Consider the following 27998-nt stretch of genomic DNA (forward strand, 5'->3'; position numbering starts at 1 on the left):
CTGAGGTGGAGTCGCTATTTAAAGTACACTCACGTACATTGCTGTAGGGGGTGTGATTTCCTGTACATTTTCATATTCATATTTAACAAAAGTGTAACACACACTGAACCTTATCAACATGTGGCGTGGACACTTTCTAGTCCTCAGGTCTGTGCTTTCTGTTATGTAGCTTTATGTTGTTAAATGTAGTACCAGGGTTCTGAAGAAACGTTGTCTCATTTCGCTGTGTATTGCATCAGCTATATATGGTTGAAATGACAATAAAAGCTTCTTGACTTGACTTGAATAGCATTAATGACACTCCAGAAAGGACTGCAGGTGAAATAGGTGAGAACGTTTTCTTCCAGATCCTGTTGTCTCCTGACTTTCCCCTTTTGGCCTCTCATCATGGTTCATTTACTTTAGGCTGCATCAGAGCTTCTTTCTTCCTCACCACCCACCCCCATACGTACACACATAAAGCAGTAAAGCTCCAATCTAACAGCATTTCATCCTGTCCCCTGATCCGGACTGTGATTATCTTTGGAAGGCTGCAGTTATGAATACACTTCTGTTCTGCTCTACTGACCACCCGCTATGTCATGGTGATCACACTTCTCCGGTCTGGTCTCCACCAAACCAAACTCACAGGAAGAACAAGACAAAGCACAGAGAAATGAGAATAATTACAGAGGAGAAAGTCAATCCAGAACAATCAAAGTGGGCATGGCTTAAAAATGAAAAGCTTTTTTTGGCTGGTTGGTTGTTTATTTATTTATTGGATTAAATATGGATCTAATCACTATGCCCTGGCAAACTATAAAAAGACAAGTTTAGACACACAATGTTTTTAATTTACACAGAATATACTAGAAGAATTATGCAGTGTCTGGATTTTATTGTTTAATAAAAAAACTTCCACACTAAACTGGTGATGTAGCAGTCACTGCTGAAGCACACAGAAAATGAACTACATTTATTACACCGAGTTCTGTTGGTTCCTTTCAGGACAGATTCTTGGATGTGCAGTGCCAAAAAGTGACCTTTTTGACAGAGTAAATATTCATCCACATCACTCTTTGCATCAATTTGTTGCTTTTCTCTCTGCCTTTATTAACAACAAGAAAAGGTCATCTATGTAATATCCAAGACCACCTTTGATTTCCCTTCATAGTAAAGCACTCTGAACTCTAATCACCTCTCAGTATAATGAATACACAACTAAAGCTTTAAAGAAAGGCAAGATAGTGCAGATAATCCTTTCATGATAAGTCTTCATCCAAGCTTCGATTTAATTAAAGTCATTCATTAAAGAGATAATTAGCTCACAGATAATAGGTGCTAAACTACCTTTCATGGGTGTGTAGTAGCAGTAGTAATGCAGTCCAGCCAGTCAGATAGAGTCTTACTGTATTTACTTTATCCAGCCAAACCACACTTTTGGCATTTTAAGACCCACATTTCCTCTTTGTCAGTACACACAAACACACCCACACCCACACTTTGTGAAACTGGAGAGGAGGTTCCATTACTATATTACACCGGAGACGCCAGTGAGACACGTCAGTGCACTGGTATCACCAATGCTCCAATTTCACTACAGAGCTCATACACACAGACGGACAGATAAAAAAAAAAAACGCAGTAATTCACACACACACCCCAAACACTTACACACACTCCCAATTTAACATGCACATGCCTGCATGCACGCACACAGCCCAAATGTGATACATAATTAAATGAGGGTGTAGAGATGTGTTCCAGGCCTCAACATTGATTCTACATAAAGACAATTTGAAAGATGACCTGAGACAGTATGAGCCACAAAACAAAAAGCAATCAAATGTTATGCGCGCACACACACACACACACACACACACACACACACACACACACACACACAAACACAGTCAGCTTGTGCGTAGCAAAAAACACAGAACACGGAAAGTGTGATCATCCATATAATGAGGAGCGAAACCATAATTCTGGAAAGAGATATTAAATGAGATAAGGAATTCAAAACTTGATTTAGTACATTTATGTAGAACAAACAGAGGCGATATATACTCTCAGGTTGGGTGCAAGCCTGTACTGCACCTGTAGAAATGTTTAAATCAGTGCATAATCACTGGTATGTCCAAAACGTAGCTTCAGTGCAACACTGTGTACACATTTCCCCTCACATTCAGCAACCATTTTTATTCAATCTTTTCAAGGGACAATGTCGGCAGCTTGTATAGCAGTATAGATTTACTGTCCTCTGAAAATATCTCAACATGCAGCCATTGTTGTCAAAATAACTGGCAACAAAAGTGAGTACACCCTAAGTGAACCCATCAAAACTGTGTCCAAAGTGTCAATATTTTGTGTGAGCACCATTGTTATGTAGCACTACCTGAATTCACCAGAGCTGCACAGGATGTTGCTGGGATCTTCTTCATGACATTATGGAGCTGCTGGATGTTAGACACATGGAGCTTCTCCAGCTTCCACTTGAGCATGCCCCACAGGTGCTTAATAAGGTTCAGGTCTGGTGACATACTTGGCCACTCCATCACCTTCACCTTCAGCAAGGCAGTTATCATCTTAGCTGTGTGTTTGGGGTCGTTTTTATGTTGGTTTCTGAACGGAGGGCATCATGTTTCAGAATCCATGTTTCTCTCAACGAACTGCAGCTCCCCAGTATCAGCAGCACTCAACCTCTTTGATCCACCCTAGCAAGGCCTGTTCTGAGTGGAACCCGTCTTGAAAAATAACCTCTGTATGATATATATATATATATATATATATATATATATATACACACACACATACACACACACACACACACACACACACACGTCAGTTAATATTGATTCTAATGATCAATGCAGTCATGTAAAAAGATGGGCTGACCTCACTATAATTAGGCAATATCACTGAGACAATTGGAAAGGCCACTTTTGCCATTCATGGAACTCCAACTTTATTCCAGAGAAAGAGGCACAAATGAGTCTAAAGCTTGATTTTGTGTGTGTGTGTGTGTGTGTGTATGTGTGTGTGTGTGTGTGTGTGTGTGTGTGTGTGTGTGTGTGTGTGTGTGTTCACGCTACCCTTCTATTATTAATTCAGTCACATGACCAACAGTTCATTCATTCCTAGTTTATGACTAATGCCAGAACCTTCTCTTCATTAATGGCCACTCTCGAAAGCTTTTCCTGTCTCTTCAATTGGACATCTGCACTGCCATTACTGATTTACACTGCCACTTCCCATTTCTCAACCACTGCACAAGAGTGCACCTCAACTCACAGACCTCACAGGAGACAAAGCAGAACAAGCCGTCCTTTTTCTCTGTATAGAAGTAAGAACAAAAAAAGACGTTTATCTCGTTAGATGCTCCTTAAAAGGAATAGTGACACAAATAAAATATATTTAATATCTTAACAAACTAGTAAGACTACGAGAAGGATGAAGACTGATGCAGTGTTTCTGAAGTTATTTCATTCGACAATTTTAGCTCTTGCGTAAAAATTTGTAGCCTTCATGAGATTATCCACTGAAGCAAAGATGAGACTTCAACATAGACTGTTAGGAGAAGAGAGGATGTTAAGGGTACCCAAGTAAAACAGTTCCACAACATGGTATGAGAATGAGAACAAATATATCAGTAATGTGTGCAATTTCACTGATTCACTGAAGTAATTTAGTAAAATACAGCTTAAAAATGACATCGCCATACCTTAGGATTGTGGTCTAACTGGATAAGCAGAGCAGGTGTGAGAAAATATTTGATATTGGTTAGTCGGTGCAAAACCGATTATCCAGTCAAGATGCTGCTGGCAGAAAAAAAAACAACCAGTCAATCGGGCTTCTACACATCCTTAGGACATGTTGCTTAAGTTAACTGAAATGCCACCCACACCGAAATGTCACTCTAATAATAATAGTTTTCATTCGGGCTTTGTCAGCACTTTTTGTTCGCTATTGTCTAAAGTTGTACTGCTGAAATGTTGTACTGCGACAAGTGACCACGCCTCTCTCATGCCAATTTTATATATACTCACACAGAAAATGTAAATGCCTAGAAATAACTTGTGCCCTAGAAAACCTTTTATTCAGGTCCAGAGGAAATCTCAGGGCTCCGGATTTGTCAGTGAGATGGTTTAACTTGGTCAGGTTCTGATTCCTTGTTTGCAGATATGTACTAGTGGAGGAGAATTTTTTTTTGGTTTATGTTCAAGCTGGTTTGTGTTTCCTACTTGTTGCATTTCCAACAATGCCACTGAGTTACCAGCTAATAGTATTTTGGAATTAGCACTCACTTCATCTCTGCTTTAATACACTGAGGAAGTGAAACACTTTAGTCTGTTGTTCTGTTCAGCTCTCTCACCTCCCCAGCCCTCTACTCAAACAGATAAAATTAATACTGTCATCAACGGCTTTGTACCCATCATCACATCTAACCAGCTGAGCTAAGTGCGTGTTCTATAGCTACAAAGCATTATGTAATGACTTCAGTCTTGTTTTTTATATATCGGATGATATTGAGATTTGTGGTGAGAGTAGTGAGCAGGTTGAGAAGACCCTGGAAAGGTGGAGGTACGTGCTGGAGAAAAGGGGAATGAAAGTCAGTAGGAGTAAGACAGAGTACATGTGTGTGAATGAGAGGGAGGGCAGTGGAGTGGTGCGGTGCGGTGCGGTGCGGTTGCAGGGAGAAGAGGTGGAGAATGTGGTGGTGTTCAGGTACCTGGGGGCAACAGTGCAAAGTAATAGAGAGTGCGTTAGAGAAGTGAGGAAAAGAGTGCAGGCAGGGTGGAGTGGGTGGAGAAGAGTGACAGGAGTGATTTGTGATAGAAGAGTATCTGCGAGAATGAAAGGGAAAGTTTATAGGACTGTGGTGAGAACTGCGATGTTGTATGGATTAGAGACAGTGGCATTGAGTAAAAGACAGGAGGCAGAGCTGGAGGTAGCAGAGCTGAAGATGTTGAGGTTTTCGTTGGGAGTGACAAGGATGGACAGGATTAGAAATGAGTTTATTAGAGGGACAGCGCATGTAGGTCGTTTTGGAGACAAGGTGAGGAGGTGAGATTGAGATGGTTTGGACATGTGCAGAGGAGGGACATGGGGTATTTCAGTAGGAGAATGCTGAGGATGGAGCCAGCAGAAAGGAGGAAAAAAGGAAGACCAAGGAGGAGGTTTATGGATGTGGTGAGGGAAGACATGCAGGTGGTTGGTTTTAAAGAGGCAGATGTAGAGGACAGGGGGGTATGGAGAAGGATGATCCACTGTGGCAACCCCTAATGGGAGCAGCTGAAAGAAAAAGAAGAAGCATGCTCTTGTAGCTGTGTTAGCAATGTGCCCTTATGCTATGACGCAAGAGTGACTGACGGTGTTCGCGTCTCACAGGAATCACAGAAACACAGCACCGACCTTCAAATTAGCACTATAATTAAGCTAAACACATCACAAATCTCTCTGTATCAATGTACTGAATGTGTTACATGTTGAAGTGATTCAGAGCAAGACAGGGACAGATAAACGGGTCCTGAAGCAGAGATCATTACATTGGGTTTAAGTTTTAAGCTGCAGAAGCCTAATGTAAGATCGGTACATCACTATCCTGGCCGAGGATTTCTAGCCTTGCTAATGCTCCTTAGCAACTGTGAATGAACATTAAAAGCATCTCAGCATCCGTTGCAGGGTCTCAACAGAACCTCACATTCATCTCTTCAGGGAGCACCACAATAGCGGAAAGCCAAAAAATGCCTAGCGATCTTTTCCTCTTTATCACCAGCGAATAATAAACAATAAAGCTTGGCTTCGCATTTTGCCTTTATTGGAGCTGATAAGGGACGTTCACAGAACCACAAACACTGTGATAATGCCGAAATTACGGCCGCTTCGTGTTCCGTGACTTGTCAAGATAATGCCTTCATTAGGATGCCTGAGAGAGAGAAGGCAGAGGGACGGAAGGTGGAAGACACACACACACACACACACACACGCACGCACGCACGCACACACAGTATCAACAAATATCTATAAATCCAGACACCGGTATGAGACCACACAAGTGTATGCGTATGTGCTGTGTGTTTTGTGGGAACAGAAAGTCAGAGGAAAAAAGGGTGGTGATCCTTCGTAGGGTTCAAAGGGACTTCAATTCCCAGAAAGAGAACTCGCTTATTTAACACATTAAATATTCATTCAGCCACCACGCCATTCATCCATCCATGTGGTGGCGTGTGTGTATATGAATGTGTATATGTGTATATAGAGCCAAAGTTTAGGTTGATTGTGCTGAGGCTTGGGGATTTCTCGCTCAATTACCAGCCCACAAATGTGAAGCGTTTTTGTTGCAATCAACAAATTTGCCGCAGCCAACAGCAGGGATCCTGGTGCAGTCCTGCCTGACTCGCCAGTAACACAAGAAAATATAGGCTTTCATTACAGATCTATAACAGTAGGCACAAAAAAAGCTATTCAGTCTTGTAACATGGTCATCTTGTTCTATTACATTCGCTCAGCCTGACACTACCCTGGCTCGATGGATTTCAATATTATAACCATAAAAGGACTCTTCAGGTCACCTGAGCCCACTGAACGGATGGCGTGATGTCAGAGTGGATCCGTAGATCCACAAGGCCTACAAATACACCAGAAAAACATGACACGACTGCAGGTACTAATTTAGTCATACGCAAAGTAACTGCCTGTCTTCTTTAAAGGTCATACACATCAAACGTTTTATATTACACTGCCTCTGCACGTCACAGTACGTGTGCAAAGCATCAGCATAGTTACGCTCTGACCTAGAATTCATGAATAAGAACAACTCGTGAGCCTACAGACCAGGACATGATTTAAATCATTCAACAGGACTTTTATATGCAACACTACTGTCCTACCTGCTATGTATACCTGAACCTATACACACTGACACACATCATGTGGGAGCCACGATTTTTGTCATCTCTCTCCATCTTGGTATAGTTTCTATCATCAATGTCTTTCGATGGGAAAAACTCCTGCGTACATTTCTGTCCCGCAAGTTTTCTAAGCAAGAAAGAGAAGCATTTAGTAACTTTCCAAAACCAGAAGGTACACACAGACACACCTCTTGGTTTGTTTACAAATGCATTGATTCTTATATTTCATAAGACAATATTAATATTAAGACGGTTCCATGATGGTTTGGTCCTAAGCAACTATCTTTGTAGAGTTTACATTCTTTTACGCAGTTTCTACGTTTCCTCACATGTATTCCCAACTCAAGCTTAGTGTTCCTGGGACAGACTCCACATTGTCCCTCACCATGATTAAGTGACTACTGAAGATAAAATAATAACCTTTATTTACTTATGATTAAGTAATTAAGAAATATGATTAAGGCACTATTTTTTGCTTTTATATAAAGAAAATGTTGAACCCCAACACCCTTTTCTAAAATGCTTTAGTTCAAGCAAAGTCAGAGTTTGTGTGATGTAAAATTCATATTCTGCCTATATAAGTGTATGGTTTTCTATGACACTTTATCAGAGTCTACAAGGCCACTGAAGTGGGAGTAGAGCTTGTAGCTTAATGGTATTGCAAAACAGGAGGGATTAATTAGCTTGGGTCTGTTACAGTTCAGCTAAAGGCTGTCTGACTCACTCACTTTCTCCATCTCTCACTCTGGTATTCTGGGAGAGATTTACCTCACAGGCCAAGGGCAAGGTCATATAGCCTCATGCTCTTTTAAAAAAAAATAAAAAATCCTCTCAGGGCACACTGCCAGCTCTCACACCACTCACCAGACCGCATGCAGGGATAAGGAATGTGTGTGTTTCAACGGGAGTGTTTTATAGAGGTGTGTTGATGTATAAAGAAAAGAGATGCTCCTGATAGATTTCCCTGTAAGGAAAAAAAAAAAGAAAATGTCCAGACAGAACCTTAGTAAATGTCAGTGTAACCACTTAAATACACACACACACACACACACACACACACACACACACACACACACACACACACACACACAGACACACAATCTTCTCCGCTGCTCTTTATCTGTAGTGGGTCATCAGTCCTGCACAGGCTTTGCAGTTGTCTGACTTTCAAAGATCTGCCTACTTATTCTTTTGGTGTCCCACTTGCCGTCGTTTTATCTCCTAGCTGGCTCTTAAAAAAAATTGCCATTTATAGTCATACAATTCCATGCCATACATATGGTAAAAGGTTTAAGAACTTTTTAAATGCTTGACAAACTTTGACATCCTTGCACCAATTATGCTGCAGGGCACAAATCACAAAAGAAGTAATCTCAAAATGACTCATAAAACTTTCATCATCAGCTTCAGAATGACCGAGACTTTGTAACCAATGCCAACACCTATTTAATTAGTACACATTAAAATAATTCAGAAACTCAAAAAAACAAAACAAAAAAGAGCTGAATGACTCACTTGTCCCCAGCCAGAACTAGTTTTATCTTGTCGGCTGATCTAAGGTTAGTTAAGAGGAAGGGGTAGAGAATGGCTGTTCTTCGGGTCTTGGTGGAGCTCAAGGCTGCTGTAGTCCCTCGTGGGCTCTTTATGTAAGCGTAGCCTTGGCACCAAACAAACTGAGAATAACTACAAAGGCTTTCCCCATCCAAAGTTCCGTTCACGTTTGCTATCTGACGCTTATAAGAGAGGAGAAACGAATTAGTGGAATTGCTCATTTCACACTACGTCCCTGAACAGTGCACGTCAGATGGATGAGGATCTCTGCAGAGATCAGATCACAAACAGAACCAACGCTATAAACAACCTGACAAAGGTTACAGGCGAAAAACAAATGCTGCAGTAGCAATTTAACTAAGAGTGATCAGCCTGACTGTCAAATTTATGAAATGTCAAATGTGTAAAAGGACCTGCTTTCATTCAATAAATAAATAAATAAATAAATAAAAACAGAGCCCATGTTCACGCTCATGAACGAGTGTAATATACACAGTGTAGCTGCATAAATTCAAACTACTGTATTGAAGACTGTGAAGGGAATTCTGGATAATGAAATCCTGAGCATGAAAGCACCCCTGTGAAAAAAACAAAAAACAAAACTGGCAACCAAGTCGACCTAAGCACAGAAGCAAACAATGCATCCCACATGTAGATCTATCAGACTACACACACACACACACACACACACACAAACTAACATACACACAATGGTTCCTGAGGAGAAAATTCACAGCAGATTATCAGTACAAAAGCGATGGCTCATCAGAAAGAGGCTCTCGGTGAGCATATTAGGGCAGTGGGCAAATGTGGAGCGCGTCATTAAAAAGCTTTCAGGCAGCCTTTTCCCCCCTGCAGCACTGCTCTGTAGCCTACGCCATCTTTCACACCCTGTTAAGCCTCCCTCAGACGTTTATGGCAATCCTGCTCTTTCCCTAATGTTGCCGTTATTATAGCGTCCCACTCTGTCCATAGGCAGGACGCAATGCTTTTACTCCACAGACGTACAGATTAAGACAAATATCTCTTTCTTTCTCAGTTCTATCTTTCACTCCTTCTCCCTTTATTTATATCTGTTCATGAGGTTGTGTCTCAAACAGAAAAGCAAGTGGCATACGAAGCCACTCATTTTTTTGTCCATCACCAGGCAACGTCTGATTTAGCAGCTCTAATATCGTTAGGCTTAACATGTAATTTAATACTACAAAATATTGATTATATTAGTTCAAGCTCAAGTATGCCTAATGTGATTCGGAGATAAATGTGTCACAATTAGATCTAAGGAACTAGAGATTTCAGGGTGCACCATAAACAGAAACAAACTAAAAATAAATGAAATATAATTTTAAACATTCAGTTAGACTGCGTACAAAAAATGGGTGAATTAATAAAATGGAAATTGATGCATCTGATGCATTCGTGCAACACAGCGATATAATTATCCCCATTGTGTTTGTGTCTATGGCTACATTTCTACTGCAGGAAAAGGAGAACCAAATCCTTTAATTCATACAGGACACAGATTTGTATTTTTTCATGGAAGTGTGAACAGCAAGTCACACTAAATCTGACACTATCATGTATGATTTGTGCCAATTTGATATGGCTGTTCTGAAATCCAATACTGATCAGTAAATTGTAACAGGGATTTCACGGGCTCCCTTTTGACTGCAGTAGAAATGGCACCATAGAAACCTTTACAATGTAGACAATATCAGTGCTGTAAAGCAAGAAGTGCTCTACTCATATGCATCGATTTCCATTTTTCCCCATTTTTATGCAGTCATGAGTGTTTTTTTTCCTTTTTCATTTTTAACCTAACTGCCATGATAACATTTTGGTCAATATCTGACACTTACATCCAAGTCGATTCTTTGTGATCTTCTCTTGGCAATTTCTATAAAGCAGATGTATATGGAGATCATTTGTATCACGACTCTATGCAAGAAAATAGAATGGCACTTTGTATTATAAAATGTGTCAAACCAGACCGTGATAGCAAACCCCAGCATTGCATTCATACGTCTCACACTGGAATTGTTTGTTTCGATCTGTAAATGCTCTAATTTATAAATGTGCCTGTATCTGTGCTACCTGCACATCTTCACGAACGCCTTGTCTTATACAGACAAGCATCACTCACTGAGCACAGGCGACGCCTAAATGTGTGGCGAGCTCAAACATGGGCACTGAACTAAACCCATATAAAGCCAGAGTGGAGGACAAACACACAGAACGCATGTCTATAGATTTGTCATATGATTGTTCTTTCATTCATTATGTTAATAAATATTCTATATCATCTCTTACATACATCCAATATACCGGATACAAATAGTATAAATTATAAACAACGTCCAAGCAAATCATTGACTGCTTATATCGACAAAAGTATTGGGACACTTTACTTTTCCTGCCATGTGTAGTTCGTCTCCAAACTGCTACCACATATACCGTATAGGAAGTCTCTGGATGTAATAGCATAGCATTTTCACTTTACTTCAACTAGAAGCACAAACCTGTACCTCCAGCCTGACAATTCCAATGAACACAACGCCAGTTCCGTGAAGATAAGGCTTACATTGTTTTGTGGGGAAGATCTTAAGTGACCTGTAATAGAGCTCTGATCTTAACTCTATTGAAGTCTATTGGTAAGATTTGGACTGCACCCCAGGCCTCCTTGGCATATATCAGGACCTGAGTTTACTAAAACCCCTGTGTCTGAACAAAAAATTATTCCCAGGAGATTAGGGGTTAATATAAAACAAAATTGAGACTAAATGATTAGGTGTACACAAACTTTAGTCCATTTAGTGTGTGAACTGAATGGATTTACTAGCTCTTCATCTGTATAGATACACAATTAGTCTGCATAAACAGCTTTTGGATGCTGTTGCATAACATGCAAAATATGTTTCTTAGGAATTCTGGTGCAGGAGCAGCCGTAGTCTGGTTGCACCTGTGTGCCCTTCGTACCCGCATTAACTTTGGAATACTTGTTTAACGGGATTTCTTGTCACAAAACCGTAGCCGAGAGTGAAAAAAAGTAGCATATTTGGATAACCACCATGTACTGTTTGGTTCCTGTTCATTCTTAGCTTGTTTTTTATTTAACAAAAAAAGGCTTTTACTGAATATTTCTAATTTAGTCCATCATGCAGGTTTTTTGCTCTGTATGCCGTTGCTTGATGATAAATACATATATTAACGCAGTCTTAATCTTTCTATCCATTCAGGAAGCAGCTGTATAAGTAGGCAGCATTGGCCACTCTGACCAATATGTCTACTGATCCACCTGAACTTTCTTATTGAGACAGACACAGAAAGAGTTTTCTCAAGTGTACAAATAAACATATTTATGTGCACAAAATGCCATTTCTACAGTTTCATTCAGTTACATAACTAAAAGAGGAATAAACACACATGAAACTCTCTTGTTAACATCAGTCACCTTTTTCTTAGGACTAGCTAACCCAATAATAACATTATAATCACATTAAAAGTCTAATTACAATCCCAGCAGAACAAAAATGCTCTTATTTACAATGATTCCTAATGGGTAATGATTTCTATGTACAGATAATCATGCAATCATTTTTTAAATTGCAAGTTGTACTTGTCATTTTTTCCACAGCCAGTTGGAAAAGCAGAAAAAGCATGCTGTGTACGTAAGATATTGTGCATATCGAAGGGTTGCGGCATGTGTAAAATTGACATCTGTGGATCGATATAGAGGCTAGTAAACCTTGTACTGAGGGACATGTGACCCACTACGGAACCCAGAGAGGAAAGTGGGCCTAAGATTAGCAAAGGGAGAAGATGTGTGTCCCCTCGGACATGGGTATGGATATATTTGGAGAGATGGGGCCTTCTGAGAGTGGCTGAACGTACACACACAGGGCTGGTGTTGAGAGGGTTGCCCTTCATTTTTTCCTTTCAGCAGCAGCACTGATGAACTCCCATTTGTCTTACAGGGAAACCAGCATGTGATGCATTTAATCCAGCTAATCCAGCTAATCTAGTCAGACAATAATTTGAAGTAGTAGCAGGTGTGTAGCATATGTCCACTGTTACAACAAAAAATACAACGTTCCACAGAAAAGCTACAGGAGAGCTGCTAGAACGGTTATATTTCAGCGCTCATGGAGGCACTTCGAAATGATTTTCAAAATCGTTCTCTATGCTTAATTAGCCATTACAGCAGTTGCAATGCGCATACACCTCCTCGGAGAACAGATGAATTTGGAACTAATGGCTTTTAGAGGGAAATTAAATCAAGGATTACAATAGAACAAGAGAAAAACACTTCATTAGAAACACCACAGCAAGACTGGAGTGAAATGCAAATTCATATCATAGAGTTAAACACCAATATACTAATCAGAAGCATCTGTACAGACGTGTATGGAATATGCTTTTGAGTGTGAAGTATGAGCTAAGAACTTTGTTCATGAGATCCTTTCTTAGCTACATGTAAAATGAGTTTTTATTATCTTGGAAAAAAAAAAAAAAGCTTCACAGAACCAGACTATTAACCTAAATTTGAGGTTAAGTTCAAATTAGAACAATTTGACTTCTGGAATTGCTTTTATTTTTAGGCTCCCCTCATTGAACAAGTCCTCTTGCTCAATTTTAAGTCAAGTATTGTGACTAGTCATCAATTCATTCTCGCTTTAAACTTAAATTTAAAACTAGCACATAGTTTACATTTATAACCAAGTAAAAAAGCCTCATGGTAAAGCATTCAGTCACAATAAACGTTCAGCAGCCGTTTCTGCTGAAAGCGTGTCAACTGAAGGTGTTTTGCCTCTTGTCTCCATCTGAAGTGGCTGCTGGTTGGCACAAATAACCCATATTAAGGAACTATAATGGAAAAAACTTATAATATATAATAATAATAATAATAATGATAATAATAATAATAATAATAAATATTTCTTTATATTACCCATGTCATAATATATAGCAAAATAGTGCAAGTTCACATAAAAATGTTGTGTAGGAAGAAAGAAAAGAAAGACACAAGCTGCTGTATTAACAAGGCAACCTGGTTTACCCCAACACACTTATAGAGCACTTCTAGACCCAAAGAGGACAAAGCCTGTCACCAGCAGCAGGGCTCAGTCAAGCCAACACTACAGCACAATATTCCACTCTCCTACTTCCACTTAACTCTCAACCAGTGAGTGAAACTGAGGCAGATTTAATGCAGATCACTGTAGAAATCCTTAGCATGAACTGTTAATGTGAAGCCTCTTCCTGAGAGAGGAAGCTCGCTTCACTTCCTCCAACTCCCCCACCACACAAATGAAGTCATTAAACTGTTCTTTACAAGGGATCAATAGAAACGTTGAATCATCAATCAACCTGAGGCCGTGTTATTGAGCACTCGACATCATTAGGCGTTGCTGCAAATATGAGGCTGGACATGCTCATCAGGGAAAAGAGTAAATTACACTCGCCGTGCTTTCTATTCCTGATCTGTGTTTGTCAGTGTATTTTTCAATACGCTCTAAAACATTTACAGTCCTAACAGATTATAAAAAGACTTGAGTATTGTGCCATGTAGACAGCTGTACAGATCTTTATGACAAATGAAATTGTCGTTCACACACATAATCGAGTATAACATACATATCACCCAATAAACAAGCAGATGCTGAACAGAATAAACCAAACATCCTGGTCATGACCAAATCAAGCACTGACATCTCAGCAGACTGGTTAACAATTTCAGAAACTGCTTTCCTTCTCTGCTTGTTTATAACACGCCTTTAAATGGACAATGTATGACATTCGTGTGTGTGTGTGTGTGTGTGTGTGTGTGTGTGTGCTCTTGCTTGCTGTCAATTGGTGCCTCATCCAGGTGTAGTGATGCGTTGCATTCAGTATTTCTTGGATAAACTTAAGATCCCCAGTTATCCTAAAAAGAACTTTCTGAAACTGAATGAATAGAGTGAGTGTGTAAGTGAGTGTGTGACTATATGGAAGTTAATAAATGAAAGTGTAAAAAATGAGTGAATGTTTATATAAGCGATAAAGCAAGTGGGAGGGTGTGTGAGTGTGTGTATAAATAATTTAATGAGTGATTAAATGAGAGTATAAATGGTTGAGTGAGTGAATAAATAAGGGTATAAATGAATATATAAGTGATTAAATTAATGTTACGTTTGTAACTTACTGCCTACATGAACGAGTGACTCAATGAGTAAAAAAATGTCTATAATTGAGTGAGTACAAAGATGAGAAAATAACTGAGTGAATGAATAAGTGACTGTATAAATTAGTGTATAAGGGAAAGTATAAATAACTCGTGAGTAAGTGAGTGAGTGAGTGAGTGAGCGAGTAAGTGCCTATATGAACGAGTGAGCCACTCAATGAGTAAATAAGTGACATATCGAGTGAGTAAATGAATGGCAATGAGTCAGACACCCTCAGACTGCTCTGGACCTCAATCTGGATGGGAGAAATCAGACTGTTTGTTCAAGGCATCTGCCCCCAAATTCTGCAAGCTCCAACTGGGATTCATGACTATAATTATGGTCAAAAATTGTGTAATATAATCCAGAGACTAAAAAATCTGAGTCCCATGTACCCATATGTGTTTGTGTGTGCAAACAGCACATAGTGTGAAATCAGTAAGAAAATCTGATGGAAGCCAGAGAGAGACTGAGGCTGTTACACTGGCCTTATTCCTCAGCTCTGAGGGGAGGTGAACTGTGAGCAAGAAGCCAGAGCAAACAGAGTGTGTGACTGGAGCAGGACAAGTCATTCGCATGAGAAAAGACTAGCATGAGTGATAATCGCAAAGATTCTAACACTGCAAGGTCCAGATTGAATCACAAAGTGCTGTCTGCCATTATAGAGCAGTCCAGCAGAGCAAACAGAACTATCCTGCATATTTCTAAAGCTGTGTTTTTAGGGTGTGTGCATGTATCCATCGTAAATCCTGCCCACTTTGCAACAACCACACCATTCCACCGTGCCACTGCCAACCACATAAAAACAGAACAAAAGATAAAAAAGAACACTAGAAGTGCAAAGGAAACTTGAGAGACCCAACAGCCTGTATAGGAATATGTAGAACTTCTAGAGGAAGAAAGAAAATAAAAAGCATTTCAGAAAGAAAAAAGACAGCAACACGAGATATTGTGAGTGGGGTGAAAAAGAAAAACAGATAAAGAAAAATATTTAAAAAAAAACAAACAAACAAACAAACAAACAAAAAACGGTATGACTAATGGTTGCAGAGAATAGAAGAAAAAGTGGGAGCGAGAGAGAAAAAAGTGGGAGAGGGAAAAGACAAAAAAGCTGTGCCTGGACCAGGAGAGTACTGTATTAGCTGACATTTCATAAACATCAGAACCCAGCGTGCGTTGAGCGATGGGCCAAAGTGTTTACTAAGTGTTACTGGAAGCCTGGGGTGATTTATACAGCCATGTAGACAACACACACACACACACACACACACACACACACACACACACACACACACACATACACACACACATACACACACACACACACACAAACAGAGTTGAACAGTAAAGGCCAATGTCAAATAACACAACAGCGAACTGGGCTAATATTTATACAGAAGAGGCTGAAGTGTTGAGCGAGGGTGTGTCATGCGTGAGGATTAGGCATGACAAACACTTATGCTAGAACCATAAACGTTCAGTCAGAAGGTTCTGTCTGCTGCGTGTGCAGCTAAACTCTTTCTTTGAACTCGCAGAAGTCGTCGTGTTTTAATCAAGAGGTGTGGCGATTACTTATCTTCTACTCGTGAACGGGAACTAAACCGGCATCTCTACTTTACCCGACATCTCTTTTTTAGGCAGAACTCTATCAGTCCCATCCGCGTGTCAGAGCTTGTGTACATGTACGTGTATTTGTACTTGTATGTGTTTGTGTGTGTGTGTGTGTGTGTGTGTGTGTGTGTGTAGGTAGGCATTTCCTTAGGCAAGTCTTAAGTGAAGCCAATGACTCACTGGCACCCTCTAAACAAAGTTCATCTGTTTCCTGATCCGTGCAGATTAAAGGAGAACAATTTTGTCAACATGATTTATAGATATGAGATTAAAGTCTTACCTTAACATTCCTGCTCACGTTTTTCTGTAAACAGAGCGCTGAAACCAGGCACAGGTTTGTCTTACTGCCATCCTCTGACCACAGCTGGTCAAAATACAATGCCCCCACAATCCGCCTCCATTTCATTACAACTGAATCAGGGCTAATATTCTACTGCATTATAATCTGTAATCAATCAGCCACACCCGCCATTTTCCTCATATTGCAGCCTACATCCACACAAACTGATTAAAAGGACAGTTATTTGCATGGCAGATGTCAACATTTTGACTGATAAAACCGTCTGCTTCCTTAGTCATTCCATTCAGAACGGCTCTGCAAAGGCCGGCTTATGCTTCTTGCATTGCGAGTCCATCTGTCTCTCTTGCCAGCAAAATTCAACTCATTGTGAGTTAGCAGTGGGTGGCATGAGAGAAAAACAATGTCGATCACACTGTAGCTTCTCACTGAAATGATCACTGTGTCATTAGATAATGCAATATTATATATAGATAATATGCCGATGCATTGAAACGATGTCGAAATTTTTTCTTGTTAAGCAGATAACAGAACTGAATGTCCCATTTTGATTGATCATTAGCTCCATCATTTAAAACACAATAAAAAGGCAAAACAAAAGTTGAAGTTCTGTAAGCCACTCTGGCATTGAATGAACACTTCTTCCTCACTACTGAGAATTTTAATAAATAGCACATTCCAGTTTCACATAAAAAAAAAAAAGGAAATAAATACTGGCATGTTTTGCATTGTCTAATGGGCTTTATCATCTCCTTCCACTCACGGCAGGAGTAGGCGCAACAATTCTGACATCATGCCATAAATTATCTAAACCTGTTTCATATTTAAACCCCGAGAGAGCAATGCCCATTTAATGCCACATCGTTTAGAATACATTTATAATTACTTGTAAAATTTCATTTTCCTGTCTACCTTTTGGCAGACATTTGTACATCATAATGATTGCACTGAGTACCATTAAAAGTGATTATTTAGGCTAATGATACTGACAATATGCCGCTATATTCAAGAGAAGATTCACTGCAATCATGGCACACAGGCTACACAGTCATTACCTTCAGTATGAACACATCCACCTCTGTGACAATTCATTACTTTGATTTGATTGCTGATAAAATGGCACACTTTTTGGAGGTGAGAGGAAACTAAAATGTTCCTGAAATAGAGACGATGTGCGATTTTCAGGTCTCTGAGCGACGTCATGCCGTGTGATCATCGCATGCAGCCAGTGTGGACATGGTAAGAGAAAACAGTGTTCTCCATCTGATTATTAGTTTCCACTTAGTCTCATTGCTGCCTGTATGGATATTGTGGAATACCTCTTTTTAGCAATCATTACAGAAGATAACCAATGTGTTAGAGAGGGTCTGTTGTTCTAGAAAGAAAAACAGAGAGCCTGGGAAGGAGGGCGTGAGGTGGAAAGATGCAATTAATAAAAGGTTTTCTCAGATTGTAACACGTAGGAATCACCCAGAACACGTACATAAAAAAGCCACAGTGGAAATGTGTGTAACGCCTATTTCAAAATCTAGCATAGACTCATTCCACATTACCACCATTAGGACATCTGTAGTATGTCTGTAGTCTAGTCTTATTTTCATCCTTTTCTTGACACAAATGAGAGGGAACAAAAGCAGGTAGTTAAATGAAGACATATGCTATGAATAAAAAGAATAAAGAACTAATCATGCATAATGAAAGTGCTATAGTTGTTATTCACAGTTTCCCACTGCATAATGCTCACTAAAGTAGAAGTAGTTCTATGAGGGTTCCGGAGAACTCACACAGAGCAAGTGTTCACAGTAAATAGGTCATTTCATTAATTCATTCATTCATTAATTCACACATTGCTACTGGTGAACTGCTGCAAAGAAGACATTTTTTTCCAAACTGCCATCGTCTGTCCTGTAGAGGACACACAGGATTGTTCAAAAGGAATAATTACTTGGGCTTGACTTAGCATTTTGTTTTTTTTGTTTATCTTCAATGTTAAATGTTATGACAATGCTACTGAAGCCTGCTATACACTACAGTGCAGCAGAGCAAATGCTAACACATTGTTGGTTGGCACTATTTCTAGCTCCATGTATCTGGATCATCCTCTTGGTGATGAGCACTTATTTACAGCTCAAATCATTTAGAAATGGAAATAATGAAAAAAGAAAAAAACGAGGGGTCAACTGCTGTCAACTGCCCAGTACAAAGAATTACATGATGTCCGGATGGTTTTCTTCTAACCAAGCATTACACTATAAGAAAAACATTCAGCCTCGAATGAGTCTTGTGCTGACAAAACCTTCTGCCTCAGTTTCTTTTGCCTCCATAATTGCATAAGTTTTAGTGAAAATCGAAGCATTACTAAAGCACAGCAAAAGTTGAACATCAGGAAGAGAACTGGAAAAACATGATGAGATGCAAGCGGACGCAGTGACAATGATCTTAATGGACCCTGGTTTCAAAATAGGTTTGGATGAAACATCACTGAGCTGTAGAGTTTGCTGACCTATTCAGGACAGGCCGCCTTCTCACACAGGCCTGCTGGGATGGATTACACAGGCACGTCGATAGCCAATCTAACACACAAACCGTACCAATTTAAACTCCTCACATCCCTCAGGTGAAATCTCAAAACCCATTGGTTGTTTGCTGGACCAGAGTTTTATAATATGGTTTGGTGAAGGGTGTCTACAAAACTGTAACAACTGTAGTATACCAAATACGCAAACCTAAAACTGAGTTTAAGCCATCCAGGTAAATGTTTGCTTAATGACAAATACGTGGATACTAAAGAACATTCTGGAAAAAAGCCCCACTTCTTCTCTCACTATGTAAATGGCCATTCATATGAAACAATGCAGGAAAATAACTAAAGCAACCAAATCAGATACGGCTGCAAAACTGTAACGCTCAATAATGCTACATGGCTTATGTTATGTGACTGGGAATCCCTTTTTATTACACAGTACCTGATGACGCCTTTATCACATGTCGATCTTTCACAACCAAAAACAAGAGCGAAACAAAAGACTGTTCTTTGGGATCCCTCGAGACTTAGTCAGATACAATTAAATAAGTGGATTAACCTCAATACACAACAATCCTCACACAAATAGAAAGGGTGGTATGGATACATAGATGAAAGAGCAAAAGAGCCGGAAACAAATCACAACGTAGTCAAAAAAATAATGTTATATAATGAATCAATGCTTTAGGTTACATGGATAGAAATGAGAGCTACTTCATACTGCAGGACCATCACTGAATTGTGAGAAGGCTGGAAGGATTCATTGAGACAGCAATCATAGGCGATCTTCAGACAGAGCCTATAGCTCCCCGTTTACGCCCACCAGCATCAGCAAATATAATGAACAGGGCAGAGAGGGACACGTAGACAGATGGTTCAATTACAAAGGCATAAAACAATTAAGTCACAGGAAGTCTCTTACACCCAGACCAACTGTTAATAGGAATAGAACCAAACAAATAGAAACGCATCTCTGTACACAACACCATTATTACTATGGAAAAAAATGGATATGCAGTGCATATCTTCCCCCCACTTCTCTAGGTCTCCAGCTATCCGTCCCCCACTCAGCTAGTCTTGTCCTCCTCGCCTATGCCAGCAAATCACAAACAGCTCTGGGAAAACGGTTGCCTAGCTACTGCAACAAGCTCTGGGTCAACCCATCCAATCACTGGGTCATTACAGTTCTACACTACATCTTTCAGCTAAATCCTTCAGTGTTTGAGGATAAAAAAGCGAGGAGAGAAAAGGGGAAGGCATTTGCACAAAGAACTAGGGATGTTCCGGGATAAGAGGGTATTTAGAGCATTGATCGACTCTTCACTGAAGCACTAACCATATACAAATAATTTCACTGAAAGTAAGTATAAAGTTTTCCAAATCATGTCAGATATTCAATAGACAATTTGAACTGAGAATCATGCTATGGAAAGGTCCCTGGCTTTCAGGGACCAGTCAGGGTTTTTGGTCATGCCCTCTTGCTCAGCTAACAGTGCGGGTGCAGTACAGTGCTCTGTAGAAGCCCTTAATTGGTCCTACTGCTGGAGAAAAGCAGCTAATCAAAGACAGAGGTCGAGTCCCAGATGGGGCACTTACACCCCATACGGAGAACACCACTTTTCCCATTAACTCAATGAAAAAAATCCTATTTGGCAGAATGAAGGAGTATTTAAGAAGTAGGTACTTCCTTACTCACTGCCAAAATATTTAATAGACACCTCCAAAAGCACCGAGGTGTAAGCATGAAGGTCTTGCGAGACCATGGTACAACAGCTTATTTCTCATTTCAGAGTAATTTGATTATGAAATATGATGTATGGCGGTAACAGACTAAACAAGACTTTATTAATCAGCATGAAGAATGTTGCCCTAAGAACCTAAAAACCTCTCCCAATTGCCGCAACCAGTAAAGCTTGTCAAATTGATGAATGCCTTAAAATGTGCTCGCTAAGGTATTTTTATATCCTCGCACACCAACAGTGTGTGAATGCAACAGCAATGGAAAACACAGACCACTAACACTTCCTTGCTGCACTAATGTTTCCAAGGACTTGTAAGGAAAGGAAAGTTTGCCATTTATTTCTTTGGTAATAAACATGAGCTTATGTCTAGGGAATAGCCATCTATACTAAAATTACTTGTTTTCTCTCACCTCTTTTTTGTGCTACAGCTAATCAAAAGCAGATCAGTTCTGAAATGAAACTTCTACAGTACTACTACATATCATTTAGAAACACTAAGGCATACAAAGCAGGTATGAAAGCACGCAGTGTATTTTCATGTGACACTCACACAGCACGCAATCAGATATCACCATCAGCACGCTGTGCTTTTACTTCACTCCGCATTTGTTGCCCCAGAAAACCATGACCTGCCTCGAATTGTAATTTGCGTCTCTGTGTCATACACATACCGCAGCACTGCTGTGTGCCGGGCAACACCTGTGAGCTGCACACAGAGGATGGCCGGTCAGTCAGCCCCCTTCCAAAGAGCACGCTCTTCTATTAACGACATGTAATCCCAGGAGACATCCAACATGCCAGATCTTCTGCCACCACTTCCCCCATTGCTCACAGCAGTCAAAATGCAACAGAGCTATACTAGCCTGCTCTAGCTACATGATGTCACTTGCGTTTAAATTCAACAAGGCCTCCGTCTGAACCTTACCTCTGGCTGTTAGTTTCTTCGTGTTGATTATTTTAGCAGCATATTCCTGGCCAGTAGACTTCTTCACACATCTGCGCACCACAGAAAAGGCACCCCTGTAAAAAAAAAAAAAAGAAAAGAAAGAAAAAAGAGAGAGCGTCAATAGTACTGATGCAATGAACTGAATGGCTGTCAATCAGGTGCGTCATAGAGAGAGGGCAATGACAAATGCAGAGCAGGGAGCCATTCACCTCTACTACTGTCAGATACATACAAGATATCAAAAGATCAGAAGAGATATTAAAAAACTATTTTCATTTATTGTAGATTAAATTGAAAAACTCTGGAATAAAGCATTTGTATGGCCAGTGACTATGAGACTTCTACCATTATATTGAAAGAACTGCCAGGTACCAAAGCAAACAAATATGCAATGCATATCCTCCTTATCACACATAGACCCCTTGACATTTCTTTGGTTGACCAAACATTGAAATAAGACATTCAGACCCTGAAATCTGGATTTAGATAGCTTTTAATGCTTTTATAAAAAAATATAGAAAACCTGCTAAAAATAATAATAATAAGGCATCGCCATGTGTATCAATAAAATCAAAGCAATAATGTGATTTTGGCTGCAAATTTGCCAAATATTTGAAAAAAAAAAAGTACTTAACTAGTAGCCTAATCACATCTTAATAAATAATTGTATCACTGCTGACATTTAAAAAAATAAACAGAGATCAAATGCATGTTATTATTTACCAGTTCATCACTCAAGCAAGTTTGGTTTACTGTATTGTTTACATATTTCTACATAGTCATTTTCAATCTGCTTTTTGTTATTGACATTCCTCTAGATAACTCATATATAGTGCAATAAAATGTTTAGGATTAAAATTATGACACAACATAGATCAAAAACACGTGCCCCAGTGTACAGGATTAAACAAAATCGAAATCTAAGAGTGTGGAAGTTATAAATTCACAGGATGCATAAAAGTGCAATGAGACTCGTGCATATGTTCAGTAAACCAGCGGCTTTGTGTGTGTGTGTGTGTGTGTGTGTGTGTGTGTGTGTGTGAAACGTTCGATTGATACCGGGACACTGCGATATTTTAGCTGCCCATTCCGTGAAAAATGTCAAATCGCAACACCTCTAGGCGACGTGAACGGAAACTCTGATTGTATTCTTTTTTTTCTAGTTAAACTGCAGGTAAACAAACAAACAAACAAACAAACAGCTTCCTGGCGCAGCGAGGAGACTCTGTAACAGGGTTTCATCACACACAGCCAAGCTGTCATTAACGTGCATGAGAGCCGAAGTGAGCAACCCCCAAGTGAATGCAAGCGGCGAGTCGAAGGCGTAAACATGCCGAAAAAAACACCATGCTGCCGGGTTACACAGCGCGATCGGACCCGGAGCCTCTCATCACACCGCGCCTCCGATCGCACTGCTGTCAGCGTCTCGCTAAAACAATGGGATTTTACACGTTCAGGACGAGCTGAAAGTTTAAACCCCGATGGCACCGAAAGCGCCGGAGCCACTTACTTCCCGAGCTCCTCGTACAGCTGGTAGTCTTCCGTGAACCTGGTGGAGGTGACAATTGTAGCCATGTTGTGCGGGGAGGGGGTGTCGCCGAGCGCTTCTCTGACCGCTGTGTTCGCCTTTCGGAAGGAGATCCTCTGAATTTCATGTGTTCAGACAGAAAGGGAGGGCGCCCGAGAGAGAGAGAGAGAGAGAGAGAGAGAGAGAGAGAGAGAGTGAAAAGAGGAGGGAGGAAGTGTTGGAGGAGCTGGAAAGGAAATCACGTGCCATCTCGCGAGACTTTGTACAAGCCCGCAAAGTCATGATGATGCGTAAAGGCGTGCGTACAGACTATTAAAAATGTCGTCTTTTTGTTTTGCATAGATAGACACATAACAGGTTTATTCTAATTGATCTGATTATATCGAGGTATATATCTATACCAAATAAGGACAGGGGCACACTAATAGGGGTGGCAGGTAATTATGTAGGCAATAGGAGAAGGCTGCAGTTCTTTCTTAGTGCAAAATGAAGTGCTCCATATTAAGATCACAGTGCAGGTTTTGGGTTTCTTTTAAATAATATTCAAGGGATTTGGTTAAACAAGGACACTACAGCAACTTAAAATTATTGTACTTTATTATGTAATTTTTGCAGGTGTATGTCATATTAAAAGGACATTCAGATCTCATCATTATAAGCCTTAATGGAAACCTGCGAATGGCAGCCTACATTAAGGAAGCAAGAGACTGAAAAGACAGGTCATGTGATGTGTTGGTTTTTCCAAAGAACAAGATCGTAGACAGGTCCTGCAACATAGTTATGGCTGTGTCGACACATATAACCTTAACTGCACTGTCTTCAATTCCACTGAGATTAAAGTTTTGCATATACCCATCCTTAGTAGCTGGATAACCTTACAAAATAACAGGTGCTAAAGTGTCACACTGGGGCACTGGATAGCAATGCTACATTACAGATCCTAGTTCAGTCTTGAGCTTGATTTACTGTCTGGTTACAGTAATTGTGTAGTGTTGGCTCAGTGATTAATGTTCTGATTCTGTTGAGAAAAAAAAACAAAAAGAAAATCATCACAAAAACTCCAATAGTTTCCACTACAAATACAATTACAAACTATCCAGTGTCAGCCCTTAAAATCATTGCCATATGGTTTTCATTACATTCTGTGTTTGTGGATACTTAATGGTGTTTTTATGCTCCCTATTGGTGTTCTGTAAATATCAACATGCGATCTACAGTTTGCCAGAGCTGTTCTATTGGTCCTTAATGGTATCTGCCACCAATAGAAGTCACCACATTACCAAAAGAGACCAACAGAGACCAATAGAATTTCCATATCAACCAATACCAATAATTCCCATTATACCATTAAGATTATCAGTAATTAAAAGTCAATTTCTATTAGGGGTCTTTTTTTTATATACAGCAAAGGCATTACTGCTTATATGTTTGGTGGTTCAAGCCCTGGCCAAGCTGCCACTGTAAACCCTCTCTGCTCCAGGGCTGCTGACCCTGTACTCTGACCTCGAATTCCTAACAAGTGGAGTACGTGAAGAATTTCTCAGTGCTGTAATGTATATGTACCAAATAAAGGCTTCTTCTTCTTCTCCTTCTAGTTTTCCTATGTCTATCTGAAAACTAAATTTTAAGTGTACCCTGTAATGACCTAAGTTTGATTATATGTATTCATAGTTTACTTCAGTACTATAGATTTAAAGGTCTGGATAATGTTTAAATGCGATCTACAAACATTTTTTATTTTTTTCAGATAGGAACATTTACTCATTGCAATGAAGTGGTAACATTTATATTGGCTGTTCAGCATCCATTCTGGCAGTGGATTCCCTTACATGGTGTTCAGAACAGAGCACTGGGAATAGTTAGTGACCCAATCCCCATCTGGTTAGCAGCCTTTGTTTAATCTCTCCTTACTGGCTGTGATGAAAAGGCCCTTTAATTCAAGGGCTTTCATTATTATTGTTAGACAGACTGGCGAATACAGGGTTGTATGGGTCATAATTTTATTAGCAAAGTAAATTCTTCAGATCTTTGCATTTAGGAACAAATAGTACCAGCAACAAATAGTATTATGTCTATGCAAAACAGCTCATATCAAATAAATATTGAGGCATTATATAATTTTGATATTCTAACTGGACATGCTCATTATTCAGTCTGATGATACCTCAAAACAAGCATTTATTCATCTGCAAATTTAAAATGTGCTAGATATTTAGAAGCCTGGGTGAATGTTTCAAAATACATCTGTTTCAGCCATCAACATCTAGAATTATTAGAAAAATGAATCATATTGTAATGGGAAAAGAAAACATTAAGTCTGTTTGATAGGTAAAACCACTTAAGATATTTTCATTTTTAGGTGAGTCCTAGCTGAAACATTGAAATACCAGCACTCTTAGAAAAAAGAGAAAAAGAAAAATTTAATCCTTAAGGGGAACCTGTAATCTTAGCCAGATTTGTGTGAACTGAAGTATCGGTATAGAAACCTATCACAAAGAGTTTTCTTACCATAAAGGCTTTAAACCGTTTTTAGGAAACTGAGAGGCTTCAACTATACAATGCACTCATAGACACCATTTTCAAAGCATGTACAAAGGCATGCTTTAGACATTCATGCAATGAAAATAAAAGCCATGACTGGGAGTCTAAACTAAATAAATGAGCTCATGTAGATAAGATGAGAATGGTTAATTTCTATCCTTCACAGTAGAGTGTATGCCAACAGTGTATGCCAACAATGTACCTCTTAATGTAACATTAATAATCTGCAGTTTGATCTCAGAAGTGCTGATTTAAGCGACTTGAAAATGCTTAAATTGTCATTTTAGCAAACAGAAAACAATAGTAATTATAACTCAAATTGCAAAGACAACACTCATAGCATGAGGCATATTAATTGGTTATCGATTAATACAGATCAATTGGTTTATTTTTAACCTGTTGAATTGATAGCCTCATTGCTCTTTTTTGTCCTTGTAGCAAGGTCTTTAACATCATGCTCTCTTGGGGGTGACGTTAATTCACCTATAGAATTACAGGAAAAACGTCAGATGTGTGACCTCATTATTATAGCTTGGTGCTATCTATTATTAAAACTTCTGATCAGTAGTGCAAAACCCATAGTATTCATCTGCATAGATGATGTTCTATAAATGCTATGCAAATAAAAATAAATATGTTTATTATTAATTTTTGGAACTTTGGAGAAAAAAACTTAATAAAAATGGAAATGTCTATTCCTTTTGTCAAAATGTTTGATAAATTCTTTATACTGTATAATCCCACAATATTTGCTTATTATATATTGCTTCTAAACCTTCAAATGAATTACTATGTTGGTAAATACATTTATTTATTATATTAATTGCATTAACTCATGAAATACCTAAATGTTTAATAATTAACTCAATTTAATCTAAATTGCTATGATAACTTTGCAGATATATTAGTAAAATAATCTTGTTCTTCTTCTTTCGGCTTCTCCCATTAGGGGTCGCCACAGCGGATCATCCTTTTCCATTCCCCTCTGTCCATTACATCTACCTCTTTCAACCTAACTACCTGCATGTCTTCACTCACCACATCCATAAACCGCCTCCTTGGTCTTCCTTTTTTCCTCCTTCCTGGTGGCTCCATCCTCAGCATTCTCCTACCAATATACCCCATGTCCCTCCTCTCCAAACATCTCCAAACCATCTCAATCTCGCCTTCCTCACCGTGCCTCCAAAACGACCTCCAGCTCCCCCTCCTGCTACCTCCAGCTCTGCTTTCTGTCTTTTACTTAATGCCACTGTCTCTAAACAGTAACATACAACATTGCAGGTCTCACCACAGTCCTAGAAACTTTCCCTTTCACTCTTGCAGATACTATTCTATCACAAATCATTCCTGCCACTCTTCTCCACCCAATCCACCCTGCCTGCACTCTTTTCTTCACTTCCCTAACACACTTTTCAATACTTTGCACTGTTGACCCCACATACCTGAACTCCTCCACCTTCTCCACCTCACCTACCTGCAACTGCACCACTTTACTGCCCTCCCTCTCATTCACACACATTCTGTCTTACTCCTACTGACTTTCATTCCCCTTCTCTCCAGTGCATACCTATACCCCTACAAGCTCTTCTCAACCTGCTCCCTACTCCCAGCACAAATTACAATATCATCCGCAAACATCATAGTCCATGCAGACTCTGACCTAGTCCGTCAACCTGTCCATCACCACTGCAAACAGGAAAGGACTCAGGGCCAATCCTTGATGCAGTCCAACCTCCACCTTGAACCACTCTGTCGTTCCTACTGCACACTTCATTGCTGTCACACTGTCCTCATACATGTCCTGCACTACCCTCACATACTTCTCTGACACACCTGACTTCCTCATACAATACCACAACTCCTCTCTTGGCACCCTGTCGTATGCTTTCTCTAAATCCACAAACACACAATGCAACTCCTTCTGACCTTCTGACCATCGGCATGAAACCATACCCCTCTTCTCTCAGCCTGGCTTCCACTACTCTTTCCCATAACTTCATGGTGTGATTAACATAATTCCCCTGTAGTTACTGCAGGTCTGCACATCACCCTTATAATAAGATTGGTACCAGCACACTCCTTCTCCATTCCTCAGGCATCTTCTCACCTTCCAAAACCCTGTTAAACAATCTTGTTATAAACTCCATTGCCATCTCTCCTAAAC

General features: G+C 39.7%; 1 protein-coding gene across 22 annotated transcripts in view; it reads right to left on the bottom strand.

Annotated features, from left to right (window-relative positions):
- Positions 1–23474, bottom strand: part of camk2g1 (calcium/calmodulin-dependent protein kinase (CaM kinase) II gamma 1) — a 59644-nt gene extending 36170 nt beyond the window's left edge. For 4 of the 22 annotated variants that reach the window (XM_046853870.1, XM_046853862.1, XM_046853865.1 and 1 more), the window contains exons 1-2: positions 23276–23474; positions 21745–21839 (exon numbers count right to left, since the gene is read on the bottom strand). In XM_046853870.1, coding sequence (XP_046709826.1) covers positions 21745–21839; positions 23276–23340 — 160 coding nt within the window. In that variant the 5' untranslated portion in view covers positions 23341–23474. Of the gene's footprint in view, positions 1–2377; positions 2701–21744; positions 21840–23275 lie in introns of those variants that run through there. The other 18 variants (XM_046853878.1, XM_046853875.1, XM_046853872.1 and 15 more) reach the window with 12 other exon arrangements.
- Positions 23475–27998: the final 4524 nt, after the last annotated feature.

The sequence above is a fragment of the Silurus meridionalis genome, chromosome 7 (genome assembly GCF_014805685.1).
Source record: "Silurus meridionalis isolate SWU-2019-XX chromosome 7, ASM1480568v1, whole genome shotgun sequence".
Lineage (NCBI taxonomy): Eukaryota > Metazoa > Chordata > Actinopteri > Siluriformes > Siluridae > Silurus > Silurus meridionalis.